General features: G+C 38.8%; 1 protein-coding gene across 2 annotated transcripts in view; it reads right to left on the bottom strand.

Moving 5' to 3' along the window:
- The window catches only part of CEP85L (centrosomal protein 85 like), a 109529-nt gene that overhangs the window by 16660 nt on the left and 66316 nt on the right, over positions 1-26553 (bottom strand). For both annotated transcript variants that reach the window (XM_050314940.1, XM_050314942.1), the window contains exons 4-5: positions 9327-9448; positions 53-170 (exon numbers count right to left, since the gene is read on the bottom strand). In XM_050314940.1, the coding sequence (XP_050170897.1) occupies positions 53-170; positions 9327-9448 (240 nt within the window). The remainder of the gene's footprint in view (positions 1-52; positions 171-9326; positions 9449-26553) is intronic.

Below are 26553 nucleotides of genomic sequence, written 5' to 3'. Positions count from 1 at the left end.
TGCCAGTACTGGGCAATGGAAAGATTTGATGAAAGAAAAATATCCATCCTACCTGTAAATTAGTCATGTAAGGTTCTTCGCAGTTCACAAGATGGCTCAGTCTTGCATGTTGAGCTCGTAATTCATTCTCCCTTATCTTCTGATGTAAATTGTTAATTTGCTGATTTTGCCTGTAATACACAAACCTTATTTCAAAAGGACCGAACAGAGATTAAAAAAACACCGATCTTAAGACTTATACTGAAGAATACACTAACAGTGCTGTTCAGCTATCCTGGATCTGTGTTAGCTGTGGGCTTTTTCCCACTGCAGCCAGACTGCAACTAGACTAATTTAGCACTAGAACTGGAACCTCAGCAGAATGTGAACTCAAAAACTACAGTTACCATGTGACTTTCACTTAAGCAAACCCAAAGGGTCTGTGCTCAGTTCATAATAAAAAGCAAATCCTGTAGAAATGCAACTTGAAAACTCTTTCAATTTTGTGGGGGTCTAGGGAGGCTTCTGTTGTTATTTCATGCCAGGGCCTGAAGTATAAGCAGGAAAAAGTATACAGAAAGCAGAATGAAAACAAACAAGACTTACACTTTCATTTTACTTGGACTTTTCCTGCTCAGTCCCTCTCTTTGCCAGAGGTGATTTTCCAACCAGTTAAAAAGATTTACAAATCAAGGGGAGCAGAAATATTATATAACACAGCCAGTACAGCTTTCCTGTAAGGTCTTTCTTTTTGCTTTGCTTAAGACTTTCTCAGCCAATTGCTTTATGCAAGATGTACTCTACCCTAGGGTAAAATACCTGTGTAAAATAATAGTGCTTATGTACTAAAGGAGAATTAAACTCTTGCATCAATTGCTAGGCCAGTGTACAGCAGAAACAGTATCACTATTATATCACAAATGATATCACTGCCTAAATCATGACTGCATTTGAACTAGCATGACTGCAGGGCAAATACAAGCCAGGTCCAAGCCCCAGCCCTGCGAGGTGTACAGTGCTCTCCATGGAGCAATGGGCACCTCAACACCTGGCTCCAGAATGGAGTTGTCAGCAGCCATCAGAACCCCATGGAGCAACCTCCTCAGTAAACTTGAAACCAACTTTGGGCACTCCATTAATTTCCATTGTTCCTTCTTTTTTATCTGAGGATATATTCACATGCAGGTATGAAATTGTTTCATGCTTCACCCCTAAGCAAGCAGTAGGACTGGCTTTTCTGTAAACGATGATGCTGAACCCAGATGTCTAAACCCAGTCTTAAAAAAGAGATAAAAAGCAAATGCAAGTTAACTTCAAGGGAGAAGACCTGCCTGTGCACATACTGGACAATCAAATCCTGCAAAGTACAGAGAAAAGATCAGAGCCTGTGGCTTTTTTTAAAATTGGGGAGGGTTGTGTTTATGAAGAGCATCTTAAGAATATTATCATGAGTATAAAAACCATGTATTATACAATTTATAAACTCACATAAAATATGTAATAGTTGAAGAGATGCCAACTGCAAATTTTAATAGGAAAAATAACATGCAAAAGGCCCAATTAAAGGGACTATTTTAGCTACCCATATTCTTCTAGTTAGTTATCAGTCAACTGTATCCCAATTATTTGCTTTATAAGGGGAATTTCATATTTGAAAAATATTGAATATTTTAAAGTTAGCCTTTTCTCAGCTAGATGTGTTACAGAAGACATGACGCATGCCTACGGAACATATTTTTTTTATTTTTCCCTGTTTTTATATCTATAAAGAACAGCAAAGAATGGAAAAACAGTATATATAAGCTGCCATTTGGAAGTACCTTAGAAGTATTCATTCAGTGTGATTCATAAGAAGGAAGACACTGAATGTATTTATGTGACTCCATAGCAAGTCTTAAAATATTTTCTATCAGCCCAGGTGATTTTGAGGCTTCCCTTTTCCATTCCACTATTTAGACAGAACAAGTTTGCACAAATATAAACGGAGTATGCAACGCTGAAAGACTTTGTACAGTTGTGGTTGGTATCTGTAACGTGGCACTACTAAACAAAAAGCTTCCAACTTATTTTGGAAGAAGAAGATTCAAAGATTAGGTAAAAGAATATGCTCTCAACTTGTAACAGACCTTTTATAAGCCCAAGAGTTATTATACTCATATGAGAAAACATAAAGCCTTGATGACTTCTGTGCCTGCCTGGTTACAAGGACCAAAATTATATCCTAACCTATGAACTGAAGCAAATTTTAATTTTTTATCACTGTATTACTGACTAGACAGATGTATTAACATTTCTTTGCTCCATGTGCTTTAAAATTATTTATCCATTTGCCACCTCTTGAAAGCATTATGTGATTTTCTGTTTAGAGCTGATTGTAACTTAGCAATGCCTTCTTTACCAGGCAGGATTTCAGTAGCCTAAACTAAATGCTGTAGCCTAGAGTAAATGTTTCAAGATATTTTTGAACTTCCAGTGTAGTTTGGACTACATTACCATATTTCCTTTCATAATCCTTTCCCTACCCTACCAAATCCCTGCAGGAAAAAAGGTGAGACAAATTAATCCGTGATGAGACAGAGCACAGCATTTAACTAGCTGCTTCTTTTCACTCTGCAAAGCATGAAACTCTCCACTGTTATAAAATCTTGCCAAGAAAACACACCATAGAAATATTTTAAGGCTGTGCAGATCCTGCTCAACTTCTTTGCAAAACTACCTCTCTGAAAACAACATTAACCTCATGGAACCCAGAAACAAAAATGCTGAAAACAGCAGCAGTCACAAGGAGAAGATAAACACCACAAAAACATATTTACTATTTACATACAATCCTTTAAGTCTTCGGAGACTTCATACCAGATGCATTTTGTCACTGATACTCTCATAAGCCAAGAGAGTTTTAATACTCTGTCAGCCCATCCCTGTTACTGTTATTCCGCTGCATAATCAGAGTCTGAGTTTTATTTAAAGGGAGTGGAGAAAGTACAAATGCTCTCAAAAACTCAGCTCGCCTATTACAGTGGGAACACTGTCCCCAGAAACCTTCTTATTACCAATCAATCATCCCAGCACTTTAAAAAACCAAAACCAAACACTATCAGCTGTTAGCACTTGGATGCCTTCAAGTTTCTGTCAAGCTCCTCAACCTCCTTCCCCTCCAAGGCACACCACAGGTACCGCCTGGCCCAGCTGCCACAGCTGGAACAGGGACCTCTGCTGTGGCCCACACTGGCACTGCTGTGCAACCAAGAGAGCTGGTGCTCTTCTCCTGCTCCTCAGTGAAGGGAGAAAGGCAGGACAAGTAAGTACTGGTTTCAGAGATGAGCATCACTTCAATAGGACATTTGTATTTAAAGTCAGGCTCAGAAAACATGTAAAGGTAAGTACAGGGAAAATTGCCCAAAAAAGGCTTTCAATTATGGGTCTGCTAAATTTGCAGTCTCTCTGCCCATGGACAGCAAGGGGCTGGTTCTGGTGGTGCACATGCCCTGTGCCACTATTCTCTGCAGACAAGCACATTGAAGACAACATGCTATGCCCCACGAAATGGCAGCCAAGCTCCCCCCATCCTGTGACTCTACTTACAAAGCTGTCTAGAATTCAGAGGAAAATTGATAGTGCTACTGGACACTGACTGAGTCCATTTAAATGAGCAAAACCAAAGTTAGAGCTGTAAGAGTGATGTATCGATGAGAAGAGGGGGAGATCTCTATTTTGATTCAACTGCAGTTCTATCCTTTAGCTCAAACAATCCCCTTTGAAAACTCAAGTCAGCACAAAGGACACAGGATACCAGACAAGAGTTCAGCTCAATGTGCACAAGCCTGGACTGTCTCCAGAGACCAGCATTAATAAACTGCTTGATATACAAATTGCTTCTCCTTAAGTCTCAAAAATATTAGTACAACATAACTGACATTCACATCATTTTCTCACGTTCACAACAGGACAAGCATGAACACATGCTTATATAGACACTCATATACATATTTATCTAGAAATAAATCACATTTTCTTGAACCTGGGACCAATTCATCTGTTCTCCGTAAGCCCATTATACCCCATACTTTAACATGAAAGACCCTTTAGAAACCCACATTCAGGAGAGAAGCACTTCCTCCCCTCACCTTCTACCTTTTTCTTAATTTTAGTTCTTTAATTAATGTAAATCTAAATCCCACACTTCAAGTCAAGATACAGATCCAGTATCTTCAAACACCTCAGGGACTTTAGAACAGAGCTTCCTCCACCACAGAAGGGACACTAGTAACTTCATAAGAAATCAAACTGCAATTAATGCTTACCTTCAAAAGTCATGAGGTTAGGGGAAGTTGCTGCTTTAGGTGAAAATGTGTGGGGAGATTTCTTCAGAATTGAGATGCAAAGTAAAACACAACACAGATCCCTCTCTATTACAATTTATTCCACACCACAGCTGGAGGTATGCTGCTTTGTTTTGCTGCTTAAGAAGTTGGATACAAATTTTTATATCTCTTTGTTTTAGAGGTACAATCTCTTGGGACCACAAGTCCAAACGTGCAGAGCACTGATAGGGAAAGAGATCCTTAGTAAACAAAGTCCTAAAAACAATGTGAATACATTTTCCGGAATTTGGAAGATAATGCCAAAGAACTCCAAAATCAGCAAAGTTAATGAGAAAAGATAATCTCAAATTTCCTATGCAATGAAGTCTGCCTTTTTAGTGGAATTAGGAGACTGCAGTTTTAAGCGAACTTTTCCACTAGTCACAGAAGAACTCACCTTGAAGAGAAGACGGGAACACTACCTTTGGGAGTTAAGACATGATCAAGCGGGTATGCTAATGCTGCAGCCAGTCCAAACAAAGTCAGTCCAAACAAACCAGTTCAAACTAAAAGAATTACAGCTTTTTCTTTTTTTTTTTTTTGAGCACTACCAGAGCACATCCAGTTTGATGTCAATTACTGAGGTCAGAACAATTTGATACACGGCAAAGAATATTTAATCCTCTTGTTTCCGTGAAAACATCCAATCCTAATTCTGCTATGGATTAAAAGTTAATGATTTAGCAACTGTTGTAAGAATGTAAATGCTGCTTTGCCCTGAGGAATAACAGCTATTCACTAAAATTGTATTTCTCTATCTATCTTTCCTGAAAAACTCTTCAAATGCCCTTATGTTGACTAGAAGAAAACATTGCATCCACAATGTTATTCTCAGTACCTTATGTCTTATGTTCAGGTATTTAGTATTTATTCATGTAGCCCCTATATGCAGCCCCTGCCACACAAACACTGCCAGGATCACACCAGAGACATCGACAGTGGCAGTGCAGTCTCAGGGGACACTCACCATTGTACCAAACACTGTAATTTCAGTGTTGTTATGTTCTGAACAAAGGAGCAACATAAAGAATTAAAATGTGATGCTGTAATTTTCTAAAGCAATACAAACAATGCTGGCTCCCTCTGGTGCTAAACATAATGTAGTGTTACATCCTAACCCGCCAGAGAAGTAAGGCAATGATATAATCCAATTATTTCGTACAGTAGGTGACAGACATTCTAGTAAAAAGTGTTACAGCAGAAGAATTCTTCTTACAGACAAAATCCTTAAGTCCTCATTCAAGGCCTGTACCAACAGTTCTTACGTGGAGAAAACATGACACATACCTTTAAGAAGTGCCACTGAGATCCCATGGACACAAACAGGCAGAGGAGGCTCACTTCCTTACACCATATTTTCACTTCCTAAAGTACCATCTTCTCATTTTTTTCAGAACAGACTTAAAAACCATTTCAGGTTTTTATTCACTAAATTAGAAGTGACTTCCAGAGTAGTTTTAAAAAGCAAACCAAAACGACTTTTAAATCCACTCCTTTATTGTGTACTACTTAAATAAATGCCTTTGTTATGCTGAAAAGACTACACAAATAAAATCAATTTTAATTTACCTATTACTACATCTGCTGTTCAACACTGTACAGAATAAAAATCGAGCCACTTGTTCTTATTCACAGGTGCAAGTGGCTGTTTGGGTTTTAAAAACCCTACTTACAGTCTGAATTTCCGGTGACACACCAAAGTATACAAATATGATGATTTACACTGTAGGCATTATTCCTTGTTTTTATAGGTATTTGAAAATTACTTGCAACTATTCCTAATTGTTAGATTTCCAATGCAAAACATGGAAGTTTAATAATCTAATCTAGAAGGGATAGATTTTTTTTTTGCCTTTTTATCTTTGTGAGGAAAAAAGGGAAGCAGGCAGCATGTTTCACCTTCCTTCTCCTGCCCTTCCTCCCTTTTTTAACAAGATAAAGGCAGAACATTTTAAGGGTACTACCCTGTACAGAGCATCCATTCCCTACAAATCAACAGATTCAAGCACCGCTACGCAGACCAAGGTGTGCGATGTTAATCTCCTCCACCTCCTAGATAAGTAAGACACCAGATACAATTCCCAAAAAGAGTGTTTAATCTTAAAAAAATGGCTAATGACCCTGTGGGTGAAAGGGAGGTTGGTGACAAGGGCCAGAGAAGGGTGCTCCCAGTGGGCATCTTTTCATTCAGCCATTCCCTGTACCTGCCAGCAGCAAACAGCTTGGTCTGGAGCACTATGCCAGCTGCTGTCCCACTGGATAACCCATCTCTCCTGAGCTTCTGTCCCCCAGAATTAAACAAGTCTTGCTGGCATCTTCCAGCTACTAGTTTGCAAATTCAGCATGAGACATGACTTAAGGAGACTACACCTTTTAAAACTCCATCAGAATCACAGGTACAAAGGGCCTTCTCAGCAAACACCTACTACCTAACCCCAATCAACAAACTGTCTCCTCCTCCATTTCCTCAAAGCATAAATTCTGTAATTTAACTATGACCATCTTGAATTAACCTCACTTAAGCAAATTTTATACTTTTATTTTAGGTCACTATTCTCAAATAAATTCAAAATCTGAAAAGAAGTTTAACGTAAGATCAGGAAGACCGGGAGCTGGAAGATTTAGGTTTACTCCCAAACATCATCTTGAATCTCAGTGCAAGGCTTTGTGTGTCCACCAGGTAAATATAGATAATATTGCATTTTCACTTAGTGCCTTGAAGAAAGGATTCACACTTAAGTCTTATTAATAATTGATCTGATAAGAAATATAACACTAGTACTTTTTAATGGAGTTCTATTTCAAGATTTTTGCACAGCAGCTATGTACAATTTTCTTCACGAATGAAACCAAAAGTATTTTTATTTGTCATAGAAAACACAACCTCTTTTTTTAAAAAATTATTTAAGAATCTATTGGAAAAATTTGTAAATATGCAACATCAATTTGTACTAATCTTAAATAATACAAGCCATATATTTGAAATGTTTTTATTTAATTTTAAAATAACTTTTAAGGTATTTTGTCCAAATGGAGGCTCAATATTCAGAAAAGAGCTTGTTCTGTGATGTATTATTATACTACATTATTATAAATTACAACATGCTTAACTCCAACACCAAGTGTCTACTTAAATGAAACACTGTAACATCACTAAATGGTCTTTGTTTCACTTCAATAGCTTCCAGAGTATATTTTGCCATTTCAGCTCAATGAAAAGAAATTATTTAAACTGACTTCTGGCCAGAAATCCAGAAACAACTGTATCCACTATCATTAAGTCACTCAAAAATAATGACTTATACAAAATAAAAGAACCAAAACACTGTCACTGCATGTCAAGAAATAGCTTTTCTTCCTCAACATGGACAGTATCAAGTAATGTTAGCAGGAAACCAGGTTACAAACCGCCACTTCAGAAACTTCACTCTTGACTGCAAACACATTTCCAGCATAAGAAGAGTAACACGAACTGCATTTTTAGTTGCCACTGTGTAACAAGCCTTCAGGTAGAGTGCAGAGGAACACACTCAGCAGAGGCACCAAAGAGCCGCCCCAGCCATCATGGGCCATGTACTCACAAAGGCTGCTGACAGCTTGGGCCCCAGGAGGAAGGCTGCAGGTTTCCTACTACTGATACAGCAAGCCTGAAAAAAGCACCGTAATTTAGACAGCCTCTAGGCAGATCAAAAGGCTCTGACAGAGGAGATGTAAACAACAGCTAAGGATGTTTCCATTTTAACTGCTTAGCCCCTTGGGAGATCACCACCCCCGCAGGAGAGCTGGCAGAGCAGGATGGTGTGCCCATTCCTAACTGTGTACCACCTTCATCTGCACAGCAGTAAATGCACACTAACATCCTACATCCCACCCGGGAAGAGGATGCCAACCTTCAACACTGCAATGCCAGCAGAGTTACTGGGCAGACTACTAAGGGACAGAAACACCTGAAACCACTGCAATTCCTTGCTCTGTTGCAATAATGGAATGAACAGATCTTGCACAAGCGTAATTCTCCTGGTGCCAAAGTAAATTCTGCCCAAGTTGCCTATCTCTACCCATAAAGAGATAGAAATTACTAAATGAAATATAAAACTATTCATAATGGATGCCTATGAATGATCACATTACTGTGATCAACACACACCTGCTTTGCACAGTTCTCCTCATGTTGTGAACTATCAATAACAAGAGCACAACTATATCAAGATCAGAACAACCACTCTTCTTTCAGCCATGAGCCAAGAGTTTATTATTGAAACGCAGACTACGCCAAATTACCATTATGTCAAACATAAAAATACCCTCCTTAAATCTCCTACATCCAAACTCTGCAGTGCCTGGTGACATCTGCTATTTTAGTGTAATCTTCATTAAGCTCAATCCCTTATTAAAAGTGTATTTTCCTCATTAAGAGGCCGATTCAGATTGACAGCAATTTTAGTAAGAAGCTATGTATTTACTTTCGGATTTAATATTTTATTATTTGAACAATTTGTATCAGTGCCTGAATAGGATTTTACTGCTGAACATTACTGCAAAGGCCAGTTTCTCAAAGCTTTATCAAGTTGCTTCAAATATATTGTATTTCTGTACTTGTCGTGGAAAAAAAAATCAGTACCATGCAATGACCAATTTTCATCTTGCAAGTCACTTGCAAGATTTGTATAAGCAGAAAAATGTCTGATGCAAACTCCCAGACCAAGAAGAAGCTAAGAGGGGAAGCTGACAGCAGAACTGACTGCTGGTATCACTTTCCCTTTTCCACTCTAGAGGCATTAAACCCCCTAAATACATTTCCAACTTTGTAAAAGACTTTTAGCCAGCTGCCACTCTTCTCTCCTAGCAAGGATTGGCTCCCACGTATTTGTGCATAAATAGTGGCTGGACTGAAGCCTAACAACTGTATGAGTAAGCAGCTCTCCCGAAAGTCAGCTTTTACACTGCAGTTTTTAATGAATGGAGCAGGAGCAGGTTACTTACCGATCAATCACAAACTCTTTCTGTCTTAGCAGCCCCTCTTTAATTTTCATCAGAGATTCCCAGTTGCTGGAGTCCTGATAGCTGGTAGCTGGGTAGCTTGGACGAGATGTTCCAGATGAAACCTGCATAAAGTAATTGTAGGATTAGCCTCCAAAACAGTAAATAATGTCCGAGGTATTAGGGCATTTACAAAGTGGTTTGTTCTTTCAGAAACCTAAGAATTGTTTTTAAGTTTAATTCAGATTTGCTTTGTATAAAACAACTGGATTTATAAACAAGTTTCTTGAAACAAACTTCAGACTAGTGTCAATGATTTCATCATTTCTCTACTAAAGAATTCGTAGCTCTGAAATCAGTTTGAAATGAAAAGCTCATTTAGAATTTAGGTACATCACTGAGACAAACACCACAAAATGATGCAATTCTTGTAGCACTTCAAACAAGACAGTTTGATGATAACTTCAGACCTGCTGGTAACTGCAGGTAACAATTACCACTCACCAGTTCAACTCCCACCTGTAATGTCAGAATACAGAGAAAGAGACATTTCCCTTCATGTGTATGCATTTAAAATACAGAATATGGGAATATAATTCTGGTTAAATTGTAACTGTTTCCAAGAATAAATGTTTCACAAGTAACAGGTTTCAGGTTTGTTATAATTTTCACAAAAGCCAGGCTCTGTGTCTCACAACAAACTGAGGACAACAGCTGAACTGAGTATGAACCAACAACATCGTGGTTTGGCAGCAAAGTAAAAAAATTAACTGGGATGTTTAATCAAGAAAGCATTTATTAGAAATTTATTACAAATATTTGTATCAGGAATTCACATAAGGGAAGGTTTAAGCTAGAGCTTCTGTGATCAGATTGAGGCATCCCAGCATCAGCTGCCATTAGGTATCATCTAATCTCCCACCAGTGTTTTTGATTCACTGAAAAAAAATTTCCCTTTTTATTATCTGGGAGGCATCCTGGACTGTGTTGTCTTTTATGTTTTTGAAAAAGAGTAGAAGGAAAAAAAGTGAAAACATGGGTATTTTTTTAAAAGTTAAAATAGACTTCAGGATATTTTTACTTGTATTGCTCTACAATGTTTTAAATTTCATTTGAAATTACAACAAACTGTATTAGACCAAGACATATCACCAACAATTAAAATCGATTAGACAATTGTCAAGCAGTCCATGCTTTTGCTCAAAGTTTTACTGAGAATTGTAACAATGAACGCAAAGAATTCATTGCTTAAATCCCCATATCACGATGTGCTGAAGTCAGGAATCAACTCCTCACAACTATGGTCTCTTCTGTAACTCTAAAAGTATTTTTTCCATTCAGTCTAGTTCAGTTCAATACCCTGCTTGCCTGTTGAGATAAAATGGGCAGAAGAAGCACATCTTTCTTCTTTTAATTTATAACTTAAACCCAGATAAGATGACAAGACTTACTATTTGTAAAAATCCTTCCAGACTGTTACACCCCCACTTCACTTCCTGACCCCCTAGTCCAATTTGTCTCCTTCAGGGAATATTTCCTTTGCTTAATGAACTGGATAGCTTTCAATAGTAAAATCAGATATGAATGATTAAAAAAATCTCAAAGCCCCTAGAAAAACAAACATCAACACTTCTACACATAACGCATGCCAATTACTGGCCAAAGATGCACAAAGACTGTTGAGTGTGTTCCTTGCCAGACAATATCAAGTATTGTATCTTTACTGAAAAGGACACATTGACTGGATAAACACTGCTTTTTGAGGAAAAGTAAAATGTGAAATATTAAAATTAGGTTTTATCCTAAAATGCTTCACTGATTTATGACTATGGTTAATATTTCTTGTCCCATGCTCACTCATGAGTACATCCCACAAGCAATAAAAAGCACAGTAAACACTCAAAAATTCCCTCAATTGTTGCCCCTAAAAAAGTGTCTGATACAACTAGGTTTGAAAGTTTAGGGACAACAAAATTTATCACATCTGCAATTTCTAGTAAATCAATCCATTAATCCTATACTTGTTCAAGGAAGTTATGTCAAAGATGGCACTGCACTCCACTGGGAGGTAGGGAATGGCAAAGCTAAGTGCTGCTTGGATTAAGCTCTACCACTCAGCTGTAAATCAATTTAACAGTCATCCTGCTTCATTTTTCATGCACAGTGATCGATATTAGCATTAAAAAATCCTAAGTTGGTGGTGTCACCTTAGCTTCTTTGTTTGTTTGCTGAGGCAGTGATCTAATAAAACTTAGGAAAGATACCAAGTCATGATTCTTCCTGTAAGCAATACATCTGTCAAGTCCTTAAGGCTTAAGGAATCTAAAATTTATTTTGCCTGGATTGCTCCATCCAGACCAGATAACTTCAAAGTTATCTTCATGTGCTCACAGAATACCTTGGGATTGTCACACATTGTTCTGTATTACAGTAATACACGTGACTGGCTGAATTAAGAGGCACCAGCACAAACCTATTTCAGTGAAAGTTTCTCTTAGTGACACATGCCCTGTCATGCAGGATGAAGTGACATCAGGAACTATTACTGTATTTTGTGTAACAGAATTCTTTCCTTTGCTTTTCCCACTACAGTGGGATGAATGCTTTTCTATATCCACCTCAACACCATTACACTACAGTCAAAAAAGAAGAAAGAACTAGTCCTTAATGCAGCTGGGATTACATCCTTACTTTTCAGAGCCAGAATTTCCATCTCTACTCAAAAGAAAATCCACAAGAGTTTGACACGATGAACAGGAAATATATGGATTTACAAAGCCAAATCAATTTATTGAGCAAGATGAATTTTGTCGTTAAGACTGAGCTATAAAAATTAAGAGATTAAAGACAACTATTTCAATACAAACCCAACTTAAGTGAAGACATTCTGGAAGTCACCAGAATTTCTCTAGGAAAATTTTTCAATGTAAGCCCCTTACTTCGATCTAGCACCTCCACAAACTTAACAGTTCACACTAAAATTGGAAAGAAACTCCTTGGTACAGTAAGTGGTTACACAAGTCAATTAAATATTATTGCTGCTGAAAAGCAAGGCAATGAGTTTTGCAAAGCAAAGAACAGAGTAGCATTTTGTCAATTAAATGCTCATAATAGTGTATTGGTTTGGTGGTGGGTTTTGTGTGTTTGTTTTTGTTTTTTGTTTTTTTAATCTAATACATAAAGCCTCCTTAGGTGACTTACTGAGAGGCTCTAAGTTTGGAATATATACATGCTGTATACACAAAAGTAACAACACATAATTTTTTACTTTTGCGTTATAACTGTGTGCTTCAACTTTTCACTCCGAACAAAGGAAAACAGCAACTAAAATGTTTGTTTCTGATACCATGGTTCATCCAATTTAAAAAAAAAAAGTTACTAAAATTACTTCACAGCACTTCCCAAAATAACAAGACACTTCACTCATTTATGAGCACATGGTGTTTACTACAAACAGCTTCCTAGCTGCTTTGAATGGTGTGGTAACACACAAGCAGTCCTCTCATGTTTGAGTATCTTGTCTCCTAGGGATATCAAACCAAATAGTGAGAGCAAGATACACTTCCGTGGCTCATATTTAGAAAGCATCCACTACTCTGAGTTCTCAACTTGAATCCGCCACAACTACAAAACAAAATACCAACTGGAAAGACACTGAATTCTTTTCTATCTGCTCTACAAAATACATCTATTTTTGTCACCTGGCACCTCTTCCAAGAGTATCAGCCCTGTCCTGAGAACATCTGCTCCGTTAGAACAGTATCCTTCGCACACTGGTATCCAAAGGTCCTTACTAGCTTGTTTTTTGACAAGGGCTTCAAGTCACTGCTGAGGTGAAGTCAGCAGCTGGGAAAAAAAATAAAGTAAGAAACCTTTGCTGTACTAGCCTATATGCAAATATTTACTGGTGGAACAGACATTGCTGACTGATTGTATCATGTTTCTTATCAGTGGGAAAACAATTTTTCGCTGGACAGAGTGTAACAACATTTAGATAACTTAGGTTATAGCTGGTTGAGTTTTTAACTGTGCTAATTAAAATTATCTCCAAACACGATCAGAGTTTCTGCCTGAAGTAGTTTGGTGTCTCAGCACACAGAGCAGCACAGCATTCTGTGTGTAATGTGCTGTATCTCGAACTAAAGGTGAAGTTCTATCTAACATGTCAAGATCTAACATAGATCAACAGCTAATCTCAAATAAACCCACAAAAAACAGAAAGCTCAATGCATTTGAAAGGTTGTTGTGAGGTTTTTTTGTGGAAGGTGTAGTTTAAATAATTCAGTGCTGTCTATACTACAACTGCAAAATTTCACAGTCCATTACTAACAATTAGCAGAGCACCAAGAGCTAGGTTAAGTGCATGATCCCTTCTGGCCAACTGCTTGCACTGCCCTACACTGTCATAAACCTCTCTCTGTAGGGATCATTCTTCTCTCTCTGTGATGCTTTTTACAGTTATTATTCAACAGAAAGAGAATTCCTTGCATCCACAGCTAATCCAAGGCAAAGGATCAGCACAAGCAATGTTAGCAGGAGCACAAACAATTCCTTTTTTTTGGACTGCTGGTGCAGGAAACAAATATGAGTGTCCCCACAGGCTGTTCCTCAGGGACACAGCACTTGCCCTACCACATCACTGGAACAGTTTGGATGTGGCAGCAGCACCAAGCCCAAATGCACTATTATCAGAGAGATGCCTCTTGCTTTTCAGTCACCTGTGATAGGAAAAGGATCAGGTCTGTAAAGGCAGACCCAACAGTCACTGATGAGCTCTGTAACTGCTCCCCACCCTGAGTAAGGAAAAAAGGATTTATCCATCCCTTCCTCCCCAGCCAGATTTCTTCCTAACATTAGGCCAAGTGTTTCAGCTCACAACAGCTCCCTTAATTCAGATAAGAAAAGATCACTCATCCTTTTGCAGGCAAAACATAACAGGGTTAGTAGCTCTTATGCATGAAAAGCAATACAAGGCTGCAGTTATGGAATAAGGCCCTAATTTTAAGCAATCATTTATACAGAAAGGCTGTGCCTTGTTGAAACACACTAAAAAGACCAGTTATGAAGCAGCAATATAGGATTCCCAGATGGATAAAAACAAGACTATAGACTGATTGAAGAAATCCTGACTTACAGTATCTGTATCTCCCCATCACCACCTATCTACGCTCTACTCTGCTCCATCTTTGCCTTTTAGGTTAGACACTGTTTCTGCTCAGCAGGATACAGTCACTACACTTCCTGGCAGCAACATCCACGCTGTATCACATTTTGCTGCACTTTCACAAATTTCCAGCAGTCGTGGGAGAGCGAATATCTCTAATCATGCCCTTGCACCCTTACTCTAGCCATGGTACATGTGGCGTTCTTTGGGAATTTTTTAATTAGGAGGAGAACATAATTAAAATCCAAATTGTAACACCATCAAATGGTGAAGTACTGGAAAATACAGGCATATTGTAGAGAGCTTAGCACTGCTAATAGCAAAATAAAAATCAATAAGGCTTAGAAAAAATCTGAAACACATAGTTCATATAGACATGCAACCTGCAAAGTAGTTAATATAAAAAGGACCACAATTAACAGGGAAAATAAACTTGACAGGAGTTCACAATTTAACCTGCCTGAAAATCAGCTTAATGCAAGTCAGGAGTGCCTATATATGATACCTCAGGCCACAGAAGATGGGGGTGAGGGAAGGAATAAGATGGTGACTTTAAATAGTTCTGGCATAAACCCATTGAAAGAATATGTCTGGTAGTACAATGCCCAGAACCAGGAAGTAACTGAAACAGTAGAACATGTTCAATCAAGAGCAACTTTCATGACTAAAAAGCTTAGAAAGAGTGATTTATGAGTAAAGAGATAAATACCACAAAGGCTGAAGAGACATGAAATCAGACTGCAAATACTTTGTTTCCTAGGCTGAGAGTCCATGCAAACTAAGGTTGATGGAATGAAAATTGAGATATGGCAAACTGGAATAAGGGTATCAGGAGAAAACAAACAAAAACCAGCAAACAACAAACAAACAAAACCACAAAACCATTAAACCAACTAAAGATATGGAGAAAAGCAGCAAAAGCCTATCACAAACAACCGAAAGATGATCCAAATTTTAAGATTTTAGAACCTCCACTGGATAAGGTTTAGGAATTAAAGGGCTAGCCAGTTCTTACCTGACAACACATCAGGACTTCTCAATGTTAGGGTTAAATTACACATACATGTGACTAAGGACAGACTGACTACACTATCCCAAGAGGAAAATAATCGCAGTTAGACTCCAACCTCATCAACAAAAATACAAACTCAATGGTCATTTAAGAAAGGGATCACCTCAAAAATATATAGCCAGAGCTGAACTGCATGGATGCTGCACAAAGGAGTTCTACGGAATAAGCAGCCACTGTGACAGATGCACTAATTGTTATCCCAGTTTGCAGTACTCAAAATCAGTACTGTTACTTTGGAGTCTCAAAACTGGCTAAACAATACAACAAAAAGAGGACATTCTCACCACCCCATTTTCATACAGATTTTTTGACATTATGGAATCAGAGCCATTAATTTTGTAATTGCAGTATCACACAGGGCATTATAAAGCAAGCAGGTTGAGGAAGGCAATTCTGCTCCTCTACTCAGCTCTCAGAAGATCCCACCTGGAGTACTGTGTCCAGCTCTGCAGTCCCTAACTTAAGAAAAACATGGACATGCTGGAAGAAGTCCAGAGAACAGCCACGAAGATGGTCAGAGGGCTGGAGCACTTCTCCTATGAAAACAGGCTTGAGAGAATGTGGCAGGATAGAACTTTCCTGTGACAGACTGGGGTTGTTCAGTCCTGGAAAAGAGAAGGCTCCAGGAAGATGTTATAGCAGCCTTCCAGTGCCTAAAGGAGGTCAACAACAGAGCTGGAGAGGGGCTTTTTACACAGGCATTAGTGACAGGACACAAGGGAAAGGCTTTAAACAGAAACAGGGTTGGTTTAGATTACAGGAATAAAGTCTTTACTGTGAGGATGGTGAGACACTGGAACAGGTTGCCCAGAGAAGCTGTGGGTGCCCCATCCCTGATGCTGGATGCAGGTTCCCATTTAGGCCAGAATGGACAGGGCTTTAAGCAACCTGGTCTAGTGGAAAGTGTACCTGCCCACATCACAATGGTTGGAACTGGATGGTCTTTAAGGTCCCTTCCAACACAAACCATCCTATCATTCTATCAAGTCCTTTGCTACTGCACTAACTTGCTCCTTCTCCTCTTTGTAGTAAGTGTTTAAAACTGTGATGATCTGTTCTGCAAGGGGCAGACAATGTGCCTCTTTTCAGTGCGATGGAACCACATTATCCCATCTGTTGTATGACTTTTTAAAGCTTTTCCACTAAAAAACTAAAATGCTAATGCTATTTACAGACACCACCACTACCAGTGGAAAGTTCTCAAAATGGAAAAGAATAAACACTAATAGCATTCAAGTGCCTCCTAAAAGCAGCACTCCCTCTAGCCATTACACTTTTACAAGCATGTTTGTTGAAGCTTTCTTCATAAATGAAATCCTCATTGCACACAAGGCATTACACACTTAATTACAGACCTCACAGATCTGATCCTCATAAGCCTGGGAGGAATTTGATGGTCCTACGAGTTACTGTTATTTGTACATTTACTTCTTCCCCAACATTATTTATACTGCAGCTGAGGCTTCTGAACTTTACCAAGGTCAGGTTTGATAACCACAAGAAGAGAGGAAGACACGGTCCCTTAGCACAATAGCTTACAAATAATTAAGAAGAAAGCACAGCAAGTACACGGTTGCTGGGATACTAAGAGGGATGGGAGAAAACAAATCCTAAGGTCAGGTATACTATTCACCATGGAGGAAAAAAACCTATAAAAAAGGGCAGAGATTTGCTACTGATGTCATAGTTACAGGGTTTTGATAGAAACTGTGTGGTCACTTAAATGAGGCATAAATGTGCATTTATTATCAAAGGGAGGGGGGGTCTGTTCTCCTGCCCCTTCTTACCACTTCAAACATTCATACCTTTCAGCTCCCTCCTGACAGACCCAGCCCTACACTCTTCCCTCCATCCCACACACACAAAGATTACTTGTATCTAGGTCAGATTCCTATTAGATGTGTTGTACACGGCCATGTGAGATCTGGTGCTGGCACACACTGTTAAGTGGGAGAGCGGAGTACAAGACAACACATTTTGCAGTGGCACAGCTTTGTGCCGGATTAGTACGAACACAACCACAAGCTGAATTATCTCAACTCCAGGCAGTACCAAATCCTCCCAAAGTATCAGTTTATGAACTGAATGTTTTCTAATCTTCTGGAAAAAAACCTACTATGCAGTTACTGTGACACTGTCAAGCTACTGGCCAAGACCTGGTGTTAAGACAGGCAATCAGTTCAAGAAAAGGAACTTCCACGTGACGATGGCATAACAGAATAAAACCAAAAGCCTCCTGCACTTTCTTATCTTTCAGAAATAGTCCAGCCTGTGTTGTGTATCAGAATTGTGAGAGCACACACAGGACCCAGCAGCACAGTCATAGCCTACAGTCAGAGACTGGATGTGTGAAAGATCTATATAACCTCAGAATCGGGATCCAGTAGGGGATCCTGAATAAACCAGAAATATAGCAGGGGGTTAGTAAGGTAAATGAACTGGAATTCTGGCCACTGCTTAACTACCCAGGCTTCGTTCCTTCTAGCATCCTTAATGGTACTGTGCAAAAGCCTCAAACAACAAAGAAATCAATATATTAACTCTAAAAAGACTTTACAAGATCCCTAGGGACGCATGTTGCTACTGCCTGAAACCAGGGCAGTCTCACCAGAAGAGGCTGCAGCCACTCAGCAGTCTGCCGTGACTTTCTCATCTCTGCCACCTTAAGCTACTTCATTCCTAAAGGGTGAAACCAGCACTCCCAGAGCTGCGCACGAGATGATACACCCTCTTCAGCTTATCTTCCCCTGAACAATTACACTTTGCTTGCCTTTATGTGTTGTTATAACATTCCTTCAGACTCCACGCAACACCAATATTATTTTTGTCAGAAATCCTTTCCATTTATATTCTGGCAAATGTTAAGAACACAAAACACTTCTAGGTGCCACTTAATATGACGTTAAAAGCAACAGTGCCTGGAATTTTCCCCCTGATAACAACTGGGCCTTTCCTAAGTATAGAAGCACTTGTTTTATTAAGTATTCCTTTTATCTTCCCATTGTATTTACATTTAAATGTTCTTTACTAAAAGAAAATTTTAAAATCTGGACATGAAAGGGAGCTTCCACAAGAACAAAATTTATTTCACTGTTAAATTAATTAATTTCTTTTGTTTCTTCTTCTGTCCTGGAAAGCAGCATGACCAAAAAGTGACTACAGTTATTCAAAAGCATCATTGTTTTAAGTGCTGCACAAATGTAGGACATGTTATTCACTACAAAAATTATGAAGTCTACAAGTAAAACAGAAATAGCTTAGAAAAAAGGAATAGATGACACAAATCAATAATTCACAGAAGGACCACTAAAAGTAAAATATCTCAACCAAGTTCTGATCATTTATAAAAACCTTTATATTAAATGTACATTGCTAATACCTACAAATACCAGTTTACTGAGTGCCAGTGTTGATGGCTCATTCGTTACTTATTACGCCTTCTCATGGCCAGAGTGGATGCAAAAAGTGACCTAGAAAGCAATCAAAAAAGCATCTGTTTTTTGCCAGCCTGCACAAACTTCTGCTTTCTGCTCACTTTAGCTTTCTGTGACTTTAAAAGAAACATGATCCATGAGTGTAATACTCAGCACAATTAACTGAAGGTAAAAAGAAGCGAAAAAAATCCCACAAAAATGAAGCAGAAATGTTCAAAATATTTATATTACAACAAACCCAAGTATTTATACAAACTCACAAAAGCATGCTTTTTTTAAAGACAATAATCCAGAACTGGTCTCTATGAGCACTTGCAGAAAGAATGGAGCAGAACTACTGGAACATGCAGGCGCAATTTCTGCACGTTATAACTGATGGGGAAGGAATGATTAGGTAATACACTCTTTTCCACTCCCTTTTAGCCTGATAAACCAAAACAGTAAGCAGAAACAAAGACACTCCCTCCCGCCACCACCAACTTTGTTCTTGGCCAGCTCTTATTACCATGAACACAGATTTAAAGAAAGACAAGAAAAAAAAGGCAAGAATGTTCTACGAACAGTGGCAAGTGGGGGTTTTAGTAAAGCTGTCTTACCAGGGACTGGAAAACAAAACCAAGTTCTCTGCTAAAATAGTCTCGTGCAGTCAATAAGGTCTGTAGACACCACAGCTCTGTACAATGTGAGTACAGTACTCATTTACATTTGTTGGTGACTACCTTGAAAAACTTCTGCTGATGGAAAAATTACAGGCATACTCATTTTTCTGCCCCAACTGCAGGAATTCTTTCTGGAAGAAATTAGCTGTGTTTCAGCCAGCAGACCAAGCAGGACAGTACACGGACCTACTGTGAAGATTTCGATTTCTTCAAGCAGTGATTCTACCACCATCCCTGCACAGCATCACATACATCACATTTCATTGTGTAAACAATAATTACCAGTCACTTTCCCCAGAATTTTGAAAAATCAATTTTTTATTTTTATTTTTTTTAACTCACAAGGAGAGACCATGTACCTGCATGACCTTCTGAAATTTCAGAGGCAGTTGCAGACAAATCCCTCCCTGTGCCTCTAACAAATCAAGTCCTGGCATCTCAAAAGTCAGACATTTGAAAATCCTGGTCTGAAGCTTCTGCATCACTGACAAACAGAAGAAATGGTGCCAATTTAACACTCGACTGTCTGTGAAACTGTCTGTGACCCACACAGCCATGGAAGGTAGTCACATAATTTGTGTGTGGAGTAAGTGGCAGATATTTAAACTGTTTGGCTTCAATCCAGACTGAACCTTTTCCACTTGAGTTTATGAGGGGTACTTGAAACGCACTTGTCTCTAGCAAAAGCAGCAGTATGATGTAAGGGTGCATCTGAACATCCGTGTCAGTGTGTGAAGGTGTTTTCCTTCCTTAAGAGATAAACACGGGGGGAGCCCTAGCACCTTCTTAACATAGGCAGAAAAGGTAGAAGTTCACACTAAAAAAATGAATATCACTTGCATCACCAGCAAATAGTACTTGCCACTTGTAGGTCTCCAAGTATCTTAAAAAGAAACTAGATTTATCATTCTCATTCCACAGAAAAGAATCTGAGACAAGAACTAAGTTAATTTGTCCATGGCTCTTCAAAGAGCACCGAAACACAGCAGATTCTCCTGTATGGAAACCATTTTGTAAGCAAACTACTGGTTTTAACAGATACAAATGAGGCTATCTCTGCCTAAAGAAAATAAATATGTCAACTGAAGAAGGCTCATCTAGAAGGTGGAAAAATTCATGTTCCAGAATGAACTACCTTTGTTTTCATTTTCTAATTCACAGAGATGCCAATAATAATTTTACCTCAAATACTCACATAAACAACTGATACCGAGGACTGTATTTCAAAACTACAGAACCAATTCATTTTCACTAAAGGACACAAAAAGAGGAAAGCAAATAGTTTCTTCAATAAGTACAAAGTCATGAAAGGAGGAAGGGAAGCTCTCCTTCACATCACCTCAGTGGCCAGGCAGCTACAGCCAGAACGATTTGTGAGACTACACTTGACAACAGACAACACGAGGAAGCAGTTCCTTTAACAAAACACATAATCAGAAAATATTTGCAAGATCAGGAAATCTGTTCTTGCTGCTCAGAGATGGTTTGAACCTGTCGGGGTTTCGACCACTTGAACCCATGACAGAACCAAAGGAGTAGAGCAATGTTTTTCATTTGGCACATTCTGCAACACAATAAAGAAAAACATTAAGTTCTGTACCTCGAATTCTCAGGTAAATGCAATTCAGCATCTTAGTTTTCTGGGGTGCTTTTTGTTGAAAGCTTTTTTTCCTGCAAATGTAATTGTCAACCAGCACTTCATTTCCAAGGAGGGAAAAGCCATTCTGCTATTTAAATAAACTCCAGTGATTTCTGATGAAGTCTGAAAAAAACACCTTAGTGTTTTAGCCATGAATTGCATGTAACAAAGATAGGAAGTAATGGATAGCTGACACCATGAGAATTGTGCTACTCTTTTTTACAGTCACTCTACAGAGAGGGGGAAAAAAAATAAAAGGCAGAGCAATGGACAGAAAAAGTAAGTGAAGAAAAGACACACACCATTCTTCAACACCAACCAAGAGAAAGAAAGGTGTTTCTGGTTCCCATTTCCCACTTCTCAAAGTGGGACCAACTGAAAATTAGCCTGAAAACTCTCTAAAAAGCTGATTTACACCATCTCCATGTTCATCTGAATGAAGATCCCAGTGAAGCAAGATGTTGAGGCCACTGGTCTACATGCTGCCCCCTCTGAGGGTGATCCCTAAAATACTCTGCACAAGAGAACCTTCAGTTCTTAAATGCTGCCAATATGTTCATCATTTGGGCAATATTCATGAAGTGTTTGGACAACACTCTCAGGCACATGGTGTGACTCTCAGGGACTGTTCTGTGCAGGGCCAGGACTTGGACTCGATGATCCTTGTGGGCCCCTTCTGACTCTGCATATTCTGTGATTCTATGAATGTTTGCACATTTCTGCCAGGACAACTTTCAGCTGAAGATAGGTAGCAGCAAGAGCTGCAGCCCAATTATTTCTCCTCCTCCATTCCACAGTTACCCTTTAAAGCAGAGATAATCCAGCACCACCACTTGGCAACCGAAACCTGGTCTTCCAACTTTATCTCTCCTTCATATGCCTTTGTCCCGCTGTTCATCCATCACTCACAACATGTCAAATGACACAACTAATCTCTGTGCTTCCTAGAACAGTGTATCTGAAAGACACTCGACACACTTTCTTAGGTATAAGGATCTCAGCACGCCACCTAAAGCACGTTGTTCAGCTTAACCAATCGAGGACACCAGTAAACACCAAAATACAGTTTTCCAAGGCATTTCACAGAAATAAAAAATATTCCACTGTAATGAATGTCGCTGAATTTCCTGTCCTCTATCATGTTGCTGTTTTGAAGACACTTTGCATCACTGCAGCTAACTGCTACTATTGAATATATTTGACCTTCAGTAACCCAGTGAAAAGGTACACTTCACTGCTGTGAAAGCCACCAGGTATTTAAAAGAGCACAGCTTTTTGTGCTGTCAATATTATGGCAAAATAAACCATCTACTTGGGTCAAGTCTGTGCTAACTGTGTTACCTCCAAGTGAAATAAGTGTTTCCTATAGGGGTATGGGAAGAGGGAGGACACAGCAGATTTTCAGAGCAAGATCCAGGCAAAATGTCTTTTTCCCCTTCTCTCCTAACATTGGGTTGAAGCACCGAAGACAACAGACAGGTGTGAAACACTCCTGCATCCTGGGATCTACTCTAATGGTCAAAGGTTCATGCCAGTAACAGGAACTGAAAACATTCAAGATGGCCTCTCCAAAAATATCTTTGGTTTGTAACAAGTCAGATGATTAGTCCTGCCAGAGCCTTCGCCATTCCCAAAACGAGAAATATTTCAGACCAAGTAGTATAGTTTTCTATTAATTTATTTTGTATGGGTTTTTTTTTTAATCACTTTGCAATGGTATGCTTCCCAAGTTGCCATCTCAAAAGGTAATTTTATTGTGTTGGTAATGAAGAACAAAATGTGAAGATCAAACCAATTTAATGCCTGCCAAATGCTCAGGAGAAGTAAAATACTTGGTGTCCCTGAGGAAAACAACATGATGCAAAGTCCAGATTTCTCAGTAGAGCTGTTTCCTGTAACACTAACAAAGACTCTAAGTCCCACTAAGGAAGAAGGAAAATGTGCAGACTCAAAAAGGCAACTTCCTCCACATAAATAAATTTAAAAAAAAATTTTAAAAAATCAAAAAAATACTGAGATTCCAGGTGTGAGATTCACTGAAGTCAGATAAGCTTTAAAGGAAGCATCAGGTAAAACATTACATATGGGCCACAAACCTATCACATTCGAGCAAAAAAACTGAAAGACATCAAAAAAATAAAAAATAAAAAGAAGAAAGTTATTATCTCTGAATTGATTAGGCTGTTGCCTTATCTGGTGTAATTCTGTAATGCTCTTCACACCAGCGCTGAAAAGGCTGCTTTTCCTGTAGAAGAAAGAAAAAACTCACACCTCCCTTTAGGCCACATCAGACCCACAGCACAAATATAACTGAAGGATACATTTACTGGGTCCTTTCTCTTAGCAGAGATCATCAAAAGAGGTCCTGTAAGCCACATTTGCTAACACCTGGATGACTACAAGCGATTACGTGCTGCGGGAAGCATCTCAGAATCAGCCCAGAAAACTGCTGGTTACAAAAAGGAAAGATCTCATTTCAGTGTTCAGCTTCAATACCAAAATCTGCTACTCTGCCCCACCTACGCACAAACCAGTGCACATCCGTGGGAGCATCCAGTTATCCCTTCTCTGTGTTTTCTGCTGCTGTTAAACCAAACATGTGCAACACAAGAACCTTTGCAATGTGATACTGCAGAGCTACACTTGCAGTATGAGACAAACCAGCAGCAGCACGACAAAACAGTGCACTAACCTGAGTACTCAGATTCACTGCTGAATTTCTTTACTTGTGTGTTATAAATAATCGGATTGCGGGAACAGTTCACTTCCATGCAGTCACGATTATCAGCACACCAGGTAGGGGCACCTCAAACTCTTTACACAGGTTATACAGGTGGCCAGTGTCCACAGTTGCAATTTTAAAAACTAGCATAAGAAAGATAAAAACAATCCATGAAATTATTATTATGTGAATAAAATAATCCAGGAAAATACTATTACGTGAATAAAAGACTATTTAAACAAAAGAGTTGGTATGCTGAAGTACAACACACCTTGTTTTGGACATTATCCCAATTTAAGCAAATTTATGAGAAAAAACATGTTCTAGTGGTAGATTTCTAATTCTCCTGGAGAAAGCCCAGATCATCTCCATTTAAGGTCATGAAAGCAACAGCTGCACATTCTTGTTCCCCAGAACAAAATACAGCAGACCAGAACCTCCAACACAGATTCCTTTTTTAAAGCTTTTCCTTTCTGATATCCATGGATGTCTGGACCTGTTCACTCAGGAGTCAGTGAAAACAGTACAGTGATGTGCTCATATATCATGTCTGTACCTGTCAGACTGACATGTCCCATAAGCAGTACTTTGGCATCTGCCTCAGAACCCCAACAAAATCCCCATGAGTTACACAAGGGAATGATACCAAGCTGAACTAGAAAAATGTTCTCAAGAGAAGGTACCCAAACAAGCTTGTTTGCAGAGAAACAACATCAATACAGGATCTACAACACTAAAGTGGGCTGAACTTGTGCATGTTATGGTTGTTTAAAAAAAAAACATTTTCTATTTTAAAATTTCTTACCAGTTAGACATTTACAGAAGACATGTACTATATTTCTGATGAGGTACTAGTGTTTTTATTAGTGCCTTCATTTGCACATTAAAGTATCAGTCTTTGAAAATGAGACCAGGTTATGATTGTGTCAGCAGCTCACAAACAAAACCAACGTTCTTTTACAGTATCTTATTTCTAAAAAGCTCCAATTCATTAACTAAAAGAGGAAAGAATTTGGGATAGAGTAAATAATATAACAATTCTACAGTGAGCTGGGAAAAGGATGGAACTGGCATTGCAGCCACTGTAGTGCTGGGTGCTGGACTTACCAAGCACAGAGGTGAATTTCAATAGTACAACTTTCAACAGTATAATGGCCCCTCTTCGCGAGCGAAGATCCGGGGAAGGTCTTTCCACCTTCCAGCCTGCGCATTGGATTTTTTAGGTGAGACACAGTGTGCGCGGAACTGAGCCCACCCTTTAATCCTAAGGTTCATCTGCCGGGGCCAAGCGAGCTTGGACGGTGGCAGCGAGGTCCTTAGGACGTAGGTGGGTTGCCTTTAAGGGCTAACGAGCCCCACCTACTTTCAAAAGTACAAGTACAAAAAGCAAACAATCCAATGATAGCACTTTTCTTGGATGACAGAACACAATGAAAACATGCAACTTCCCTCATAAAAAGGCCAAATACAGCCTTTTTATGCGAGAAATTTACAATGTTAATAATTCCACTGTAAGTAAATTATGAAACCCTTTGCACCAGTAAAGAACTATCACTCCTCACTGTGGAGATATTCAATTAACTTTCAACTGAAATATGTGACCCTAGATTTCCTGCATCTGATATTAAAGGACAGCAGAAAGCAGGCAGATTTATTATACTAAAGCCGAGTTGCTAACTTCAACTATTTTATAACCAATTTTGCAGACTAGCTAAACCACATTTACAAAAATAAAAACATAGCTCAGTTTGAATCAGGGCGGTACATCACCTCCAAGGCCGTCCTGTCTCTGGTTTGAATGATGTACCACAGCAGGGCTTCCAGGGAACGAAAAAAAAAAACAAACTTAACAAAAAAACCCCCACCATGTCTGGTTTCCTGCTTAAAATCAAACACTCATCTGTGCTAAACAATTATTCTCAAAACTGAATCTGTAAGTGTTCAGAGTTAGACTGAGCTTCTGCATTTTTGCCTGCGACTTCCAAATCAGGAAAAGGCACACTCTGTCGGCTGCATCCACACACAAAGCCTGATGCTGGATGCTCGCACATTCAACAGTTTAATCCTTCCACATCCAGCAAATTCTTCACTTCCCAGATGCACAAAACCTACTATATGCACTGTTTGTCATTTCTCAACACAGGATAATATACATAAGATAACCAGTAAAGTAGCATCGAGCTGCTACTCCTATCCAAACAAACAGAAAGGGTTCTTAAAAAAAAAAAAAAAAAAAAAATCACTTGAATAGTTTCCAGTCACAAAAAGTGGGAGGGGGTGAAAAAGTGCCAGGATGTGTTTTAAAGGAAAGATAAATACTTCAAATTATATAGTAATGGTAAATTTTGGAGATGAACTTTTATATGCCAGATTTTATAAGCCACAAATTAAAGGTCGGAAGAGAGTTGAAATACAGGAAAATTACTTCAGCTCAAGCACTGTGACAAGAAAGATGATATTGGAAAAAATGCATCATACACTGTAAACTGAACACCAGCTGTGTAACAGAACTATCAAAATTATATGTAATGAAAATGTAG

The sequence above is a fragment of the Myiozetetes cayanensis genome, unplaced genomic scaffold (genome assembly GCF_022539395.1).
Source record: "Myiozetetes cayanensis isolate MyiCay16 unplaced genomic scaffold, myiCay2020 scf2-11, whole genome shotgun sequence".
Classification (NCBI taxonomy): Eukaryota; Metazoa; Chordata; class Aves; order Passeriformes; family Tyrannidae; genus Myiozetetes; species Myiozetetes cayanensis.
This window is presented reverse-complemented; position numbering and strand designations above follow the sequence as displayed.